Source organism: Spodoptera frugiperda, chromosome 11 (genome assembly GCF_023101765.2).
Source record: "Spodoptera frugiperda isolate SF20-4 chromosome 11, AGI-APGP_CSIRO_Sfru_2.0, whole genome shotgun sequence".
Taxonomy (NCBI): domain Eukaryota; kingdom Metazoa; phylum Arthropoda; class Insecta; order Lepidoptera; family Noctuidae; genus Spodoptera; species Spodoptera frugiperda.
Window position 1 is genome coordinate 8,773,210 of NC_064222.1, and position 14,756 is coordinate 8,787,965.

The window sequence follows — 14,756 nt, forward strand, 5'->3', positions numbered from 1 at the left end:
TATTACAATCTATGACTACTTCCATCTACATCTTATCCTCGAGATAGTTCGCCATACTTTGAGTATTGCAGTACAGTGCATCGCTGCATACAAATGCAATATTTACTGAACACTTTACTATAACCAAGACGTGATACGCTACCAGATTGCACATAATTGTTAAGATTGTTTTCTCCACAAATACCTCTATAGCCTCGTACGAGTATGTATAGTATATACCGCATAGGGAGCTCTTATGACTTAATTTAAATCACATATTTGTTATCATCTTGGCTGACAATATACGAAACATGAGCGAAACAGGCCCAGTAGGAAATTCATAAAGTGCATTTTTGTTTTTGAGCTACTTTGAAAACTCTTTACAAGTACGGCATTGCAAAAGCCGCGCCATAAGTCCGTGACATTCCTAGACAATGGGATTGGGATCGAGATTGTCATTGTTATGTATTTTTTTTATGAAACACCGGTAAACGAGCACACGTATCACCTGATGGTAAGCAATTGCCGCCGCCCATGGACATTTGAAACTTGGGTTACGAATTTAAGGGTTGTCGGGGAATCGGGGATTGGGAAGATTGGGATGAGGGAAGTTGGGCTTCCGGTAACCTCACTCACACAATGCAAGCGTTGTTTCACATCGGTTTTCGGTGAGGCCGTGGTATCTCTACGGTCGAGCCGGCCCATTCGTGCCGAAGCATGGCTCTCCCACACTTGGATTTTATGATTAATACTCACTAACTCCCAAGGTAGTATCAACTGAGGCCACCATAATTCCAAGATAAAATGCCGCGTTATGGGGTATACAGAAGTCCAGGTGATTTGGTCCCATCAGCACCATGACGTCTCCTTTCTTCAGCCCCATGTTGGTGAGGGAGATAGCACATCGGATGCTCCTGTCTAACGCTGAGCCGAAGGTTTCTGACTCTCCTGTCGCTCCATCGATCTGGTAATTTAGAATTATCACTAAGTTTAGTAGATGTTGCATACACATTTTCTTTTTCATTATACGATTTTAATCTTTGTCGTTGACTAACAATACAATAAGATTTTTAGTTTTAATTCCGCTTATACGTGTATTTTTTAACATGCGGTGTGCAGCATTGCATGGTCGAATTTGAGCTGCGGGAGCCGCCGAGTCAACACCTCCTGAGGTTGCTCCGTGGAGGAACGAAACATATGTATGTCGAGTGGTATATTGCATGTTATGTGTGTGTTTTTCTATTACACCTCTGCTACATTAGCATTTAATTACGGGCGGTGCTGCACGCCGCATGATAAAAAATACATGTATAAGCGGAATTAAAACTAAAAATCTTACTGTATTGTTAGTGTACCATGGATTTCCGCAAAGTAACGCCTGATTCTATTTTATATACTTTATTGTTGACTTTAGCGCTAATGGTATTATCATGGTATTTACTCAGAGTTTCAGTCCTATTTGCTCAAAACCTTTTATGAGTAGCGATAAAATCTTTCTTTAACTAAGATTAGTGAAACATTTCCTACAGTTTTCGCTACAAACTGTTTAAAGAGTCTTGTTATACAGTAGAAGCTCCTTATTCGCGCTTCCTTCATTCGCGTTTTCACTATTCGCGGATTGAAAAATTGCGACCCAATTCCCATATTCGCGGTTTAGATTTCTTTATTCGCGGATCGAATCGAAATATCGGTGCGTAACCTAAAAAAAATACATTCGCTATCCTTTGTCAACGCGTCAGTAGAAGGATTCAAAAATAAAATAGACCTTATTACAACTACGTCTAGATTGTGACTTCTGCCTAAACCTAGTGTGACCTAAACCTGATGATAATAATATTATCATCAGGCAATCTGTATGATCAGAAAGTTCAATTAAATATTTTTTTATCTACTATTTGCTTCTTAATTTCGTCATCTAGGAACGTATCCCCTATAACCCCATACAAATTACCATTCCATATTCACGGTTTCTGTATTCGCGGCATATTTACGGAACGCTTACCCCGCGAATAAAGAGCTTCTACTGTATTATGTTTTCCGTTATATCATTATCATCATCATCATCATCAGCCTGTTCTCGTCTACTGCTGGACATAGGCCTCTCCAATGGCACGCCACTGAGCAGTACTTTATAACAGTAATAGGTGTTTGAAATTTAGTCACGTTTCTCTTCAAGTCCTAGGAAGTTAGTCACTTACATATTGATTATCTAGCTTTTGCCAGCGGCTTCTCTGTGATAAAAAGTATCCTATGTATTATTCCAGACCATAATCTACCCCTGTTCCAATTTTGATCTCGATCTCTTTAGCCGTTTTGACGTGATTGAGTAACAAACATACATACAAATAATTTTAGTAAGATAGTAGGTAACTGTCACCTATCTACAAACACTTGGCTAGTATACTCTTATAGGACGTAAGTTATCAAGGAAGAATATACTCTAAAAATAGGGAAGTTAAGTTCAATTTTACCTGCAGTACAAAATCAGGATCGTCTTGTAGGCTCTGCAGCATCAGCTTTCCAACGTGATGTCTGTCTGAAGGGATCCCGGTCTTCGCCACCACGCGAGCCCCCACCTCCTCCATGTACCAGTGCACTTCATCATACATTCGAGTAGCCATGATTGGTAGTTACTGAAATATTATTTTTATTCTTATTTAACACGTTCACTGCGGATCACCCATAATCAGCCCGTCGCGGGACTTCCAGCTAGTGCGGACGCGAAATGTGAGAACTTTCCGCCGGTGCGGGACAGTTGACAGGTCATTATAGTATTGGCAGGCTAAAAGGCCGGAGCTGCGGACTACCTAGCGGGTTTACCGGGGCTCCGGCTCGAAAAGCAGGAGAAGGAACGGGGTGGTTTTTAGTCAGTAAGAGTCTCACACTCTCTTTCGCCTCGCCCAAGGCGGAAGAAGTCATTGAATGATTTTCCCTCCTTAAAAAAAAAGGCTCAAAACGCCCGCCACGCACTGTCTGAAAGTTTATGGCAGGCTTGTTTGGACCACCACCGCATCAGGTGAAAGTAATACATTTTATTACCGAAGGTGTTAACTTTGTACCGCCTTAAAAATTTTCTTTCGCATTTTTTTAGCCTTCTCTGGACTACCACAAATAATTCTAGACCAAAATTTGCCAAATCGGTCCAGCTGTTCTTGAGTTTTAGTGAGACTAACGAACAGCAATTGATTTTTATATATATATTTATTTATTATATGCTATTTTGTACACATTTAAGTAGCATAGGTTACATTACCTTACCTAGGCGGTTATCAAACAATTATGATATTTTGGTGTTCTTAAAGAAATCATCATTGTGTGATAAGACCGCTATATAAAACGATAAGACCTTTGGATGGAATATTTTTATATTCTTAATTGAGGGCTTAGTGCGAATTTGTTTTAAATTTAAAGAGATCGAAACGAGACTTCGTTTGACGTTCTTTACCCTTAGTACGAATTTGCGAGAGCGCGTTCGGTGCTCAGATTGGTTGGTTTATTCGAGCCGGCCAATCTATGCTTTTTCTAATCAAATTTGAAGACTGTGAATTAATTAAAACAAATACTTTATTTTACTTTTTACAAATTTTTCAAAAACAACATAACAACAACATAGTTTCTTCAAAATTTACATAATATATGTAATACAAACATATCAGATAAGATTAACGTAACCATTATCTACCTAATTACTGTAGATTTTGCAAGATAGTCAATACAAAGAGCTCCAGGCATTAATATTTAATCTAGACTACTTATTCAAATACATTTTTTTTTAATAAAAACGTTGCCCCACTTTAGGATTTTCTCCTGTGTCGTGGGTGCGTTTACAAACATACAATTTCACATGCACATGACACCCAAACCAGAAACAACAATCTGTGGATCACACAAAGAGTTGTTCCATGCGGGAATCGAACCCGCGACACGTTGCACGGTAGCCAGTTGCCCAGCCACCGCGCCAACCGTGCAGTCAAACATTGTACTTACCTACTCTATAGATATATATTCTACCTATACGCTCTCAAGTTTACAATAGGTATATATGTACATATTAGCTTTGTAAAAATAAATAATTATGTAATACTTGAATACTTATTTATTTATAATATTGATATTGATCATGTTAAAAGGCCGGGCATTGACTCATCGGTTAAGGTTGATAAAACGTATGTTACTGAGATATTTTTTATTCAGTTGTGTGGTAGAGTTGATGTCGTGGTGGCCCGGATGTTTAAGACCCCTGCTTTTCATGCATTAGAGTGTAAGCTCGAAACATACCAACGGAAAAGTACCAATGTGACTTTTTCCGAGTTATATTGCTCTTTCTAAGATTACTTAGATACAACTGACTAATGGTGAAGGAAAACATCGAGAGGAAACTTTGGCTTATTTATTCTTTTAAATAAAAAAAAAAGATAAAAAATATGGCATACTTAATTTTTGTGCGCCTTCATTTGAAAAACCGGCTATAAACATAGACCACGCCGTTACGAACAAAAACAGTTTGAGTATTTATAGATCGACTTTAAAAATTTGTTTTTTTAGTTTCAAGGTTTCGCCTACAGTAGTCCTACAGCTATAAAGTTAGGTCTCCGGTCTCCAGGACCCGCCCAAGTGGGGCAATTTTTATAAATCTCCTTTTAGCAATATTTTGTACAGTTAATAAATAATTACTTAATTGTTTATTATGAGTTATATTAATTAATATTATAAACGATGAAGTCATTTAGACTTGCTTTGATTAAATGTTAAATTCACTCATCCCTTTTCGTTCAACTTAATTTCGAAAATAACTAATACCCAGAAAACGCTCAACGACACCTAGACAGGCTAAACTACCACTGACAAAATCAATAAATAAAAAAAAAACATATATAGATTACTTACATACGTACAACAAATAAAAAAAAAAATGACACAATACAAAATAAATTCACGCAAAATTTCGCGAACAAAAAAATGATATTCTCACTTCGCGAATCACACTACCGCTACGCACCGTGAATGGTAGCACTATGTGCGATATTCGCGCATAACATTATCTGCTACCGATCATATGGAACGATTATGAATAATGTATAGTAAACAATGGATTATAATAACTCGATTATACTAAAGATAAGTTAGCTTTACGTTTTCGTTTATTCGTTTTTAAAAAAAACTTTGCTTGGAACTAGGATTTTCTCCTATGTCGTGGGTGCGTTTAGAAACAAATAAGTTCACATACACATGACAACCAGAAACAAAAATTTGTGGATCATACAAAGAGTTGCTCCATGCGAAAATCGAACCCGCTACACGCTGCGCGGTAGGCGTCTGCCCAACCACCGCGCCTTTTACAATTACAAACATGTATGATAAATCTGTACTCTTTTTTAAAAGATCGATAATGATGGAACTGTGCCCAGTATATGGCAATAGGTTCGACCCCTATTACATGGTAATTATAACACAAATGGTGAAAAGTGGGCGGGTTACCGGGGCTCCGGATTAAAGCAGGAGTAGGAACGGAGTGGTTCGCCCCACTCAGGGCAGAAGAACTACTGGATAATTTGCCTCCCTCAAAAAAAAGTTAAAATACATTGCAAATTATTATGAAATATGTTTTTAGGTCTATTTTAGAGTATGGAGTCAGAGTAGCAAAAAAAGAATAATAGGTACACAGGATGTATACATATTTAAAGATACAACATTGTCATACATCAATAATTATTGATGTATGACAATGTTCTATGTGTATCTTATCTATTGTTGTATCTATGTACAACAAAATACTAGATGCCCCGGAGGATTAAGCTGAGGTGCAGAATTTGCATAATAAATAATACAATGTAACACCAGTATTTCTAACCTTCAAGAAAAGAGCCTCCTTTGGTGTTGCGGATATCTCTAGGCGACGCTGATCACTTAAAACTCGTCAAGTGACTCGTTTGCTCGTTTGCCCCCTTTGAATACGCCCTTCTTCAGCCTATAAGTGTCCACTGCTGTGTAGTGCTGAGCAAAGGCCTTTTCTCACACGGAGGTTTGAGCATTAATCACCTCACTTGCTCAATGCGGGTTGGCGATTTCAAACTTATAATTAGATTTGACCCAAGGTTTCCTCACGATGTCTTCTTCACTGTTTGTGCCCTATTTCATAGACCAGAAGGTGAGCTGATTGCCGTTCATCGAGTGCAACTCACTGAGAAACTGGATCAATCGAAAAATAACCCAAATCATACTTTAATAGAATTGAAAATCCCGATACCTAAATAACTCAACAGTTAGTAACCTTTTTATAGTTGTTACCATTCTGTCTGTATGTTTATGCATTAACAAGTTCAATATAACTTCAATGTTATACAGAAGGAACTCAAGAATTAACTATTCAAGTACAAATTAATTAAGTGATTAATATTCATGTTGCCCTATAAATCGTTTACACTTCAATTGTGTATGATTTATTAACCGTATTTGTGTTTTGTTATGAAGTATTAATTGTATGAATTTATTTATGTGGCTTCCTATTTTACATATTCTTTTTTTATGGTATAAGCCGGTAAACGAGCAGACAAATCACCTGATGCTAAGCAATCGCCGCCGCCCATGGACACCCGAAACACCAAAGACGTTACAAGTGCGTTGCCGTCGCTTTAGAGAGAGTTTATGTTCAACAAAACCCTTTCTTTTTGTTCGTGTAAAATCATCAGACTACTATCGCCCCCACTTACTGACTGAAAACCACCTCATTTCAACTCCTGCTACTTTCTGGGGCCTCAGTACCTATACCTACGGGCAATACCAGCAGGGTTTTAAACGAAATCATTCCATACTCATTTTAGTGGAAAAATATTGTTTCATTTATTTTATTAAACTTCTTTAATACAAAATTTCATTCTCTAGGCAAGTTCAGCACCATTTCTTTTAGTTTCTGTCTGTTGATCTTGGATGTGCTGGTCGTTGGCAGGTCCTCCAAGAAGATCACACCTCCTCTCAGCTGCTTGGAGTCAGTCAGCGATTCTGGAAATATAATAACAGTTATAACCTCATTTTTAATTTTAACTAAAGCAGTAACTACTAAGCAGATATTCAAAGCAAGAAATTAAATACATTACATTACATTACATATCGTCACGCCTTTAATCCCCGAAGGGGTAGGCAGAGGTGCACATTATGGCACGTAATGCCACTGTGTACACCCACTTTTCACAATTTATGTTGTAAGTCCCATGTAATAGGTGGTGAGCCTATTGCCATATACCGGGCACATTTCCAGACTCCGTGCTACTACCGAGAAATTTTCGAAAATCCGAAAAAAGCCCAGCAATACTTTGCCCGACCCGGGAATCGAACCCGAGACCCCTTGTTCGGCAGTCGCACTTGCGACCACTCGACCAATGAGGCAGGCAGGAATTAAATAATAATAATAAAATCGAGTATAAAGGGTGAAAGGGGTTTCCACCAGAAATGTGTTATGCTACGTTGTGGATGCGTTTGGCTTCCACCAATCAATCCAACCAAGCACTTAGTACACGGTGTTCTATGGATGTGTGCTATGAATGGGTTTCCTGCTATCTTCCTCGAACAGCTACGTATCTTAGTACCAGTGGAAACGGTTACATAGTTTCACAGCTTAGCTACTACATCTTCGTAGCATTGCTACATAGCACATCTCTGGTGGAAAAGCACCCTAAGACTTTTTTGCCACTTTAGTCATTTTTTTTGGTGGTTTGATGATAGGCACGCTTTATTTCAAAAAAATCTAGGCCATAACTAGTCAATTATACTTTTACATTAATATTATACCTTTGACCAAGTCCTTGATCTCCTGCGCTGTGGGGCTGCAGCCAGGCTTGGGCACAACGCACGCCACCACCAGGTCCCCGCACTCCCTGTCTGGTATACCTGTCACAGCCACTTGGAATACTCCAGGGTGCTTCATTATCACTGATTCCACTTCCGATGGAGATACCTTAGAAAAAAAGTAAAAGGTGATTTACAACAACCTTTTCTAATTTTAATACTTGAAGTATGATCAGTAGTGGCACGGAGTTGGGAATAGTGCCCAGTATATGGCAATAGGCTCACCCCTTATTACATGGAACTTATAACATAAATAGTGAAAAGTAGGTGTTCAATGTACGGTGGCATTACGTGCCGTAATGTGCACTTCGGCATACCCCTTCAGGGATAAAAAGCGTGACTATACTTTTTGTACTTGATGTAGTTATGATCCATTCCCTAATAACGCACAATAGACCTATTTACCAATTATCAGCGCTGCCTATAAACATCCGCAACTCCAGAGGAGCCACAGTTACGTTACCTACTTTAAAATGTAAATGATTTTATTACCTGATGATTCCTATACTTCAACAGCAGTTTATACCGATCAACAAAGAAGAGGTTCCATGCTTCATCTCTGTACAAAATGTCACCAGATTTGAGCCATCCATCTTCTGTCAGCGTCTCTTTTGTCATCTCCTCATTATTGTAGTAACCCTGAGAAATTGGTTAAAGATTAATTTTAATAGATAATAAGAGCCTAAACAAGGTTGGATCGTCATGAATTTTTTAACTACTAATTAGCATCATCATCTTCAGCCGAGGGACGTCCACTGCTGAACAAAGGCCTCCCCTACTAATTAGCATATTAACGCCTAAATACTGAAATGCTACAGTATTTTAAGTTCTATATAAAATTTTGTATATTGCTGTTATTTTACTAAAAATTCAAAGCAATGGAACCAGGTACTTGATTCTTGAGAGCGTTTTAAAATTGAGTGGCGTTTGCGTATTTGACCATAAATAACGTACTTTCCTAGAGCTGCCGGCTATATAGCGGGCTACCGAAGCTCCGGCTCGAAAAGCAGGAGTAGGACCGATATGGTTTTTAGTCAGTAAGAGTCTGACACTCCCTCTCGCCTCACCCAGAGAGGCCACAGAGACGTCACTGGATGATTACCCCCCTCAAAAAAAGTAACTTACTTTGAATACGCTCGGACCTCTGAACCATATTTCTCCAGGAACATGTGGTTCAGTGATAACTTCATTCGTTTTTGGATCCACTAGCTGAAATTTAAATCACACTAATATTATAAACATGAAAGTTTGTTTGTTTAGATATTTGTCCGTCAATCACGCTGAAACTACTGAACGGATTTTAATGAAATTCGGTATACAGACATGGTATTAGCTGACTTGGGCGACAGGATACTTTTTATCCTACTGGCACTTGGGTGAATCCACTGGCAGAAGCTAGTGAATAATGCCAAGTGACCATAAATTAGTGTCTAATTTTACCTGAACAGATTGAAAAGCTATTTAAGTTACTTCTTACATCGGAATTATTTTATGATCTAAACTTACTTTGAGTTCTACTCCTCCAATTTGTCTTCCATAAGACCCTAGTGGTGTAGACTTATCTTGCTGCACAACATTACCACACACTTCACTCATTCCATACAAAACGTATGTCTCTGCTTTTGTCATTTTCTGTAAAGATCGTAAGTATTGTAGAGAAGAAAGAAATAAAGATTTTTTTTCTTTTATTGAAAGTCAATAGAATACTGTTGATGGCAAATCCTCCTCTAAGGTGATTTCCCTGGCGTTTAGTATGTTAAGAAATTTAGTTCTTTCTTTTAAAATATATTTATTATACATTTTTTCCTGATAGCTTCTAAATTACTTTTAATATTTTAAAAAACACTGTTTATAGCAAAATAAACAGTGTTTCTAGGTCCCACACTAGAATTTACTACAGTAATTAGTAGACGACACCATGATACATCATGGTGTCGTCTACTATTCTAGAGAGATAAAAATCACCTTAAAATTGAAAGAAAAATTTATTAATGGCCTTACATACCTTTACTTCTGCGAGGAAATCTTGAGTGACAGCGCTGCCTCCAACGAGTACGTTTTCAAAGCAGTTGAAGTCACATTTTGCTTTCGACATCATTGTTGTCATCAATGTAGGACTGATCAGAATGTAGGGGGGCTGTAAGGAAATCAAAGAATAGGTATAGATCATTATGTCTCTCCTTTTCCACTGATCCGTATCGTACGGACCGTCACCATCATCAGCAATGCCGACATGCGATGCGTACCGATGACGTCATACGGAATGCGTACGATGCGTGCTATGCGTACGATGCGGGCCTGTGGACGCTTACCTTTACTCTTTCAGCCACTAGTCCGGCCGCCATTGCTATCTTTTCGGCATCCATTTTTATATTGTCGCAGTGTGGTTTTACGACTCTGGTGTTTATATGATGTCTAGTTTGGTAGCTTACGGTAAAATACAGCCCTAAAGGCAAGTACCTTATATTTGTCTACAAGTTCACCAAAATGTTCCGGCGTGACAGCTGCCGATGTCTGCAGTCGAGTATACTTCAAGATCGCAGAGAAGAGGTAGTGGAACCCAGCTGACAGCCACTGAGCTGGTGATGTCACTATCACCATCCTAGTTGGTGTTGGAAACTTGGAGAAGTCTATCCTGGAAGAAACAGTAAAAGATTTCTGTGAAAGACTTTTAATAACGTAGCCTGTTTTTGCATTTTTATAGCGTAGCATATGAGTTTGTTTCTATGGAATAAGCAGCTAAACGAGCAGACGGATCTGATGGTAAGCAATCGCCGCCGCCCAAGAATACTTGAAACATTATAGGCGTTACAAGTGCGTTGCCGGCCTTTAGGGGTTAGGAATTTAAGGGTTGTTGGGGAATCGGGGATTGAGAAGATTGGGAAGGGGGGTAATTGGGTCTCCAGTAACCTTACTCACTCAACGAAACACAACGCAAGCGTTGTTTCACGTCAGTTTTCTGTGAGGCCGTGGTATCACTCCAGTCGAGCCGGCCCATTCGTGCCGAAGCATGACTCCCACTTAAAGAGTTTAGAAGAACTATTAATGTTGGAGACAACTTACCAGAGATAACGATTTCCTATGTTCAGGTTCTTATGTGTCAGCATTGCAGTTTTTGGAACTCCAGTAGTACCGCTGGTAGAAGTCAAGTAGGCTACTGTTTCTGCGGGATCGAAGTCTGTTGGCCTGAGGAAAATTTTAAAGTATTGTGTAGTTATGTTTTTCAAAACTTGATATTTGTTGGTGTGTCTGGCTGGGGAGGTAAAGGTGTATTAAGTAGAATCATGCATTGTATAACAGTATTCAGGATAGGACAAGATGAGGGCGGTAGTTTTTAGTCAGTAAGAGTCTGATCCTCGCGCTTCACCCGGGTTCACAAAAATAAAGTAGAAAAAGAAAGAAAGTGAATGAACTAAAACTTATTAAATTAGATATTTCCACCAAGGGAATTTTGCGGCATGGGTTAAACAATATAACCGAATAGTATAAAATCTAAGGAACCGAATAACACTTACTTAAAGTTCTTCACTGCCTCCTCATCTACCTTCAGGAGTTGCGCCAGTGTCGTATGGTGACGGTCTTCATTAAAGGTCACAACTTTAGTATCCATGTTTAATGTCTTTAATGCTGCATCAACATCTCCAGTTTTCTCACTTTGACAGAAAATTATCTTCGGTTGATTCGTTTTAAAGACTTGCGTTAGTTCGTCTGAAATGAATTATCAAAATTATATTTTTTATTTACCACTAGCTGACCTGGCAAACTTCGTACCTTCTCAAAATAGTTCTTTCTTATCTTTAAAATCCTTCCCTGGAATTCCAAAAATAACTCAAGACCATGATTTGTGATATCAGTCCCGTCGTTCGCGAGTTTTAGAGAAACTAGCGAACAGCAATTGATATGTATATACATGTATATAGAGTATAAAAAGCCAACAACGCACTTAAAATCCCTCTAGAATTGTCCAGAATCCATCTGTCCATGAGTGGCACCGAATGCCATCAGGTGATCCATATGTTCGTTTGGCATCCAATACCATAAAATCTAAGAAAATAAACTCACCAACTCCCAAAGTGGCATCAATTGAAGCCACCATGATTCCAAGGTATAAAGCAGCATTATGTGGTACACAGAAGTCCAGGTGATTCGGTCCCATCAGCACCATGACGTCGCCTTGCTTCAGCCCCATGTTGGTGAGGGAGACAGCACATCGGATGCTCCTGTCTAATGCTGAGCCGAAGGTTTCTGACTCTCCTGTCGCTCCATCGATCTGAAGTGGTATTTAATTTTTTAAGAGTTGTAGTAAAGAAACATATCATCATCATCATCATAAATCGAGAGACGTCCACTGCTGCATAAAGGCCTCCCCCTTAGTCCTCCAAGAAACATATATGTATACTTAAAGCTTTAATGTACAATCAGTGAGAAGATTTCAGTTTTAAGCAGTTTGGTTTTGTGTTGTTAATCCAATAGCATGAGATTATGGCTAGCGAGAGATGAAATGCATAGTATAGGCTTCTAGTGTGGGGTTTAGTAAAATATTAAGGCAAGACCATGTCTTTGTCAAGAGATTTGGAACTGCTAACCTTTTCGGCGCAGTTTTCGGTGCCAACACTCTTACATCATACTTACACAGCAACGTATTTTTGTCTTTGAAAATACGTATTAGTAAATATATTTTCTATTTAAATCTATACCTGTAGAATAAAGTCAGGGTCATCTTGCAGGCTATGCAGCATCAGCTTCCCAAGGTGATGTCTGTCTGAAGGGATCCCGGTCTTCGCCACCACGCGAGCCCCCACTTCCTCCATGTACCAGTGCACCTCATCGTACATTCGAGTAGCCATTATTAGTTATTACTGAAAAATAACCATCATAATTTTATTTCTCGGAGTGTAAAGAACATAAAATATAATGTAAGGAAGACTTTTCTTGTAATAGATGGTTTTTAGCTACCTCTATTCCTAATGATATGCTATACATATAAGAGAGAGGTACAATGCCATATTATAATGTTTCTACTGTCTTTCTAGATGTATACAAAGCTAAATTTATGAATATGAGAATATTAAAGTTTTAAAAAATAAAAATGTTAGTTATTAATGTTGTTACAAATAAAAATAATGGACATATTAATCATTTATTACTGTATCACACTATATAAAAAAGATTAAATATTTACACCAGATTTAAAACCCAAAATATAAAAAGATACCTTGAAAAACATGCATGAAGTCAGATAAGAAAAGGTCAAAACTAACCTGGAATATTCTGCTATTAAAATGTCTTAAAATACGTGTTTCAATGAACATAAGTATCTGTGCAATAAATGTTTTGACAAACTGCATTTATTGCCAGGCAATATCTTCCTACTATCTGATTAGACCACTTAGATCAATTGCCATTATCTCATGGATTTAGCTCGCATCGCTTGATATGACTTTTGATAGGCATTTAGTTAGATAATTTGCTTAATTTTACAGCCGTATTTACTTTGTTTACTGTGTATACCTTCTTTTTTAAGTGTCGTAAAACTTGACGATGTAAAAAATATTAATCTATCAACCATAATTTCAGAAGGAGATGATGGGATAAATTTGATGCCTACGAAAAGCATTGGCCACAGAAAGTTCTATGAAGATAGGAGTGGAAGGAGGGTAGGGAGGCCTTTGCCCTGCAGTGGGACGACCATGGCTGAAATAAAACCATCATAAATGCAATTCGTCCAGTAATATTATAGTGACTGACTATTATAGAAATGATATCTTCTTCTTATGAAAAAATCATCCAATAATTTCTCCTGCTTTGGGTGAGGCGAGAGGGAGTGTCAGACTCTTACTGACTAAATCCACCCTGTTCCTACTCCTGTTCTCTGAGCCGGAGCCCTAGTAGCCCGCTAGGTAGACCGCAGCTCCGGGTCGGGCATCAGCTACTGGGCCCCATTTGTGGTAGTCTGATGGTCAGTAAGAGTCTTACACTTACTCATGCCTCACCCAAAGAAGAAGAAATAGGATGATTTTTCCTAACCAAAAAAAAAAAAATGCTTTTGCATGTTTTGTGTTATATTCATTTCATTTCCCGAAATTCTTATTGGTAGTAATATTTTTATCTGAGGAAGAAGTCGCGGGCAAAAGCCAGTTTATTACATAATATTATTTATCTTTTTTAAGACGATCACGCTATAATAGTAACGCACTTGATAACCGAGTGAGATAACAACGTTGACTAATCATAATGACTTTGCAGTTTTTGTTTGAAGATCAAAGTTTATTTTGGTGGTCTATTATGTTACATAATAACATGCCTTATCATGGTAAGTCGGATAATTTACAAGGTACATATTTTCCATTATTATTCAAAATTCGTTGTATTTTTTTTATCCAGATGGTGCTAGTGTAGGGCAGGTCATTTTGCTGCTGACTAGCGGGTTACTACTAGCGGGTTATCGGGGCTCTGGCTCGAAAGGAGGAGTAGGAACGGGAAGTCTGACACTTCAGACTCTTACTGACTAAAACCAACGAAAGGGAGTGGCCTTTCACCTAGCGGCAGAAGTAATTGGATGATTTTCTCCCCTTAAAAAAAGGGTCAGTTAGGCTAACCCCAGTTAGGTTAGTTTTGACAAACAAATAAATAAAAAACTTGAACCTCGTGAGTAAATTATATTTATTTTAATATCTTCTCTTTTACAACTTATTTCTATTATAAACACATACATACATAGTGCATATATCTAATATTACATTACAATAATAACAAATGTAAATGCGTGTTTGTTTGTTTGCATCGTCCTTGTATTCATTAATTGGTTTGCCGAAGCAAGGCTGTTTGCAGGTAGTATACCTAATGATATACTGACTATGAATAATAGTACTGCTTTACTACGAGTAACACTTAATGAAACAAATAAATCAAAGTGCCTTTAATGTTTATTTATT

At 38.1% G+C, this 14,756-nt stretch overlaps 1 protein-coding gene and 1 long non-coding RNA gene across 10 annotated transcripts in view; one reads left to right on the forward strand and one right to left on the reverse strand.

Moving 5' to 3' along the window:
* The window catches only part of LOC118274573 (luciferin 4-monooxygenase-like), a 227,023-nt gene that overhangs the window by 42,416 nt on the left and 169,851 nt on the right, over positions 1–14,756 (reverse strand). For 3 of the 9 annotated variants that reach the window (XM_050696729.1, XM_050696726.1, XM_050696728.1), the window contains exons 1-2: positions 2,451–2,637; positions 736–943 (exon numbers count right to left, since the gene is read on the reverse strand). In XM_050696729.1, the coding sequence (XP_050552686.1) occupies positions 736–943; positions 2,451–2,600 (358 nt within the window). In that variant the 5' untranslated portion in view covers positions 2,601–2,637. Of the gene's footprint in view, positions 1–735; positions 944–2,450; positions 2,638–6,827; positions 6,835–7,764; positions 7,931–8,313; positions 8,461–8,946; positions 9,031–9,327; positions 9,454–9,826; positions 9,959–10,281; positions 10,457–10,884; positions 11,008–11,336; positions 11,530–11,883; positions 12,092–12,518; positions 12,681–13,082; positions 13,204–14,756 lie in introns of those variants that run through there. The other 6 variants (XM_050696727.1, XM_050696720.1, XM_050696725.1 and 3 more) reach the window with 5 other exon arrangements.
* On the forward strand, positions 677–12,098 carry LOC126911205 (uncharacterized). Its single transcript, XR_007705722.1, has 2 exons — positions 677–814; positions 11,963–12,098. It is a non-coding gene; the product is annotated as an uncharacterized LOC126911205 (long non-coding RNA).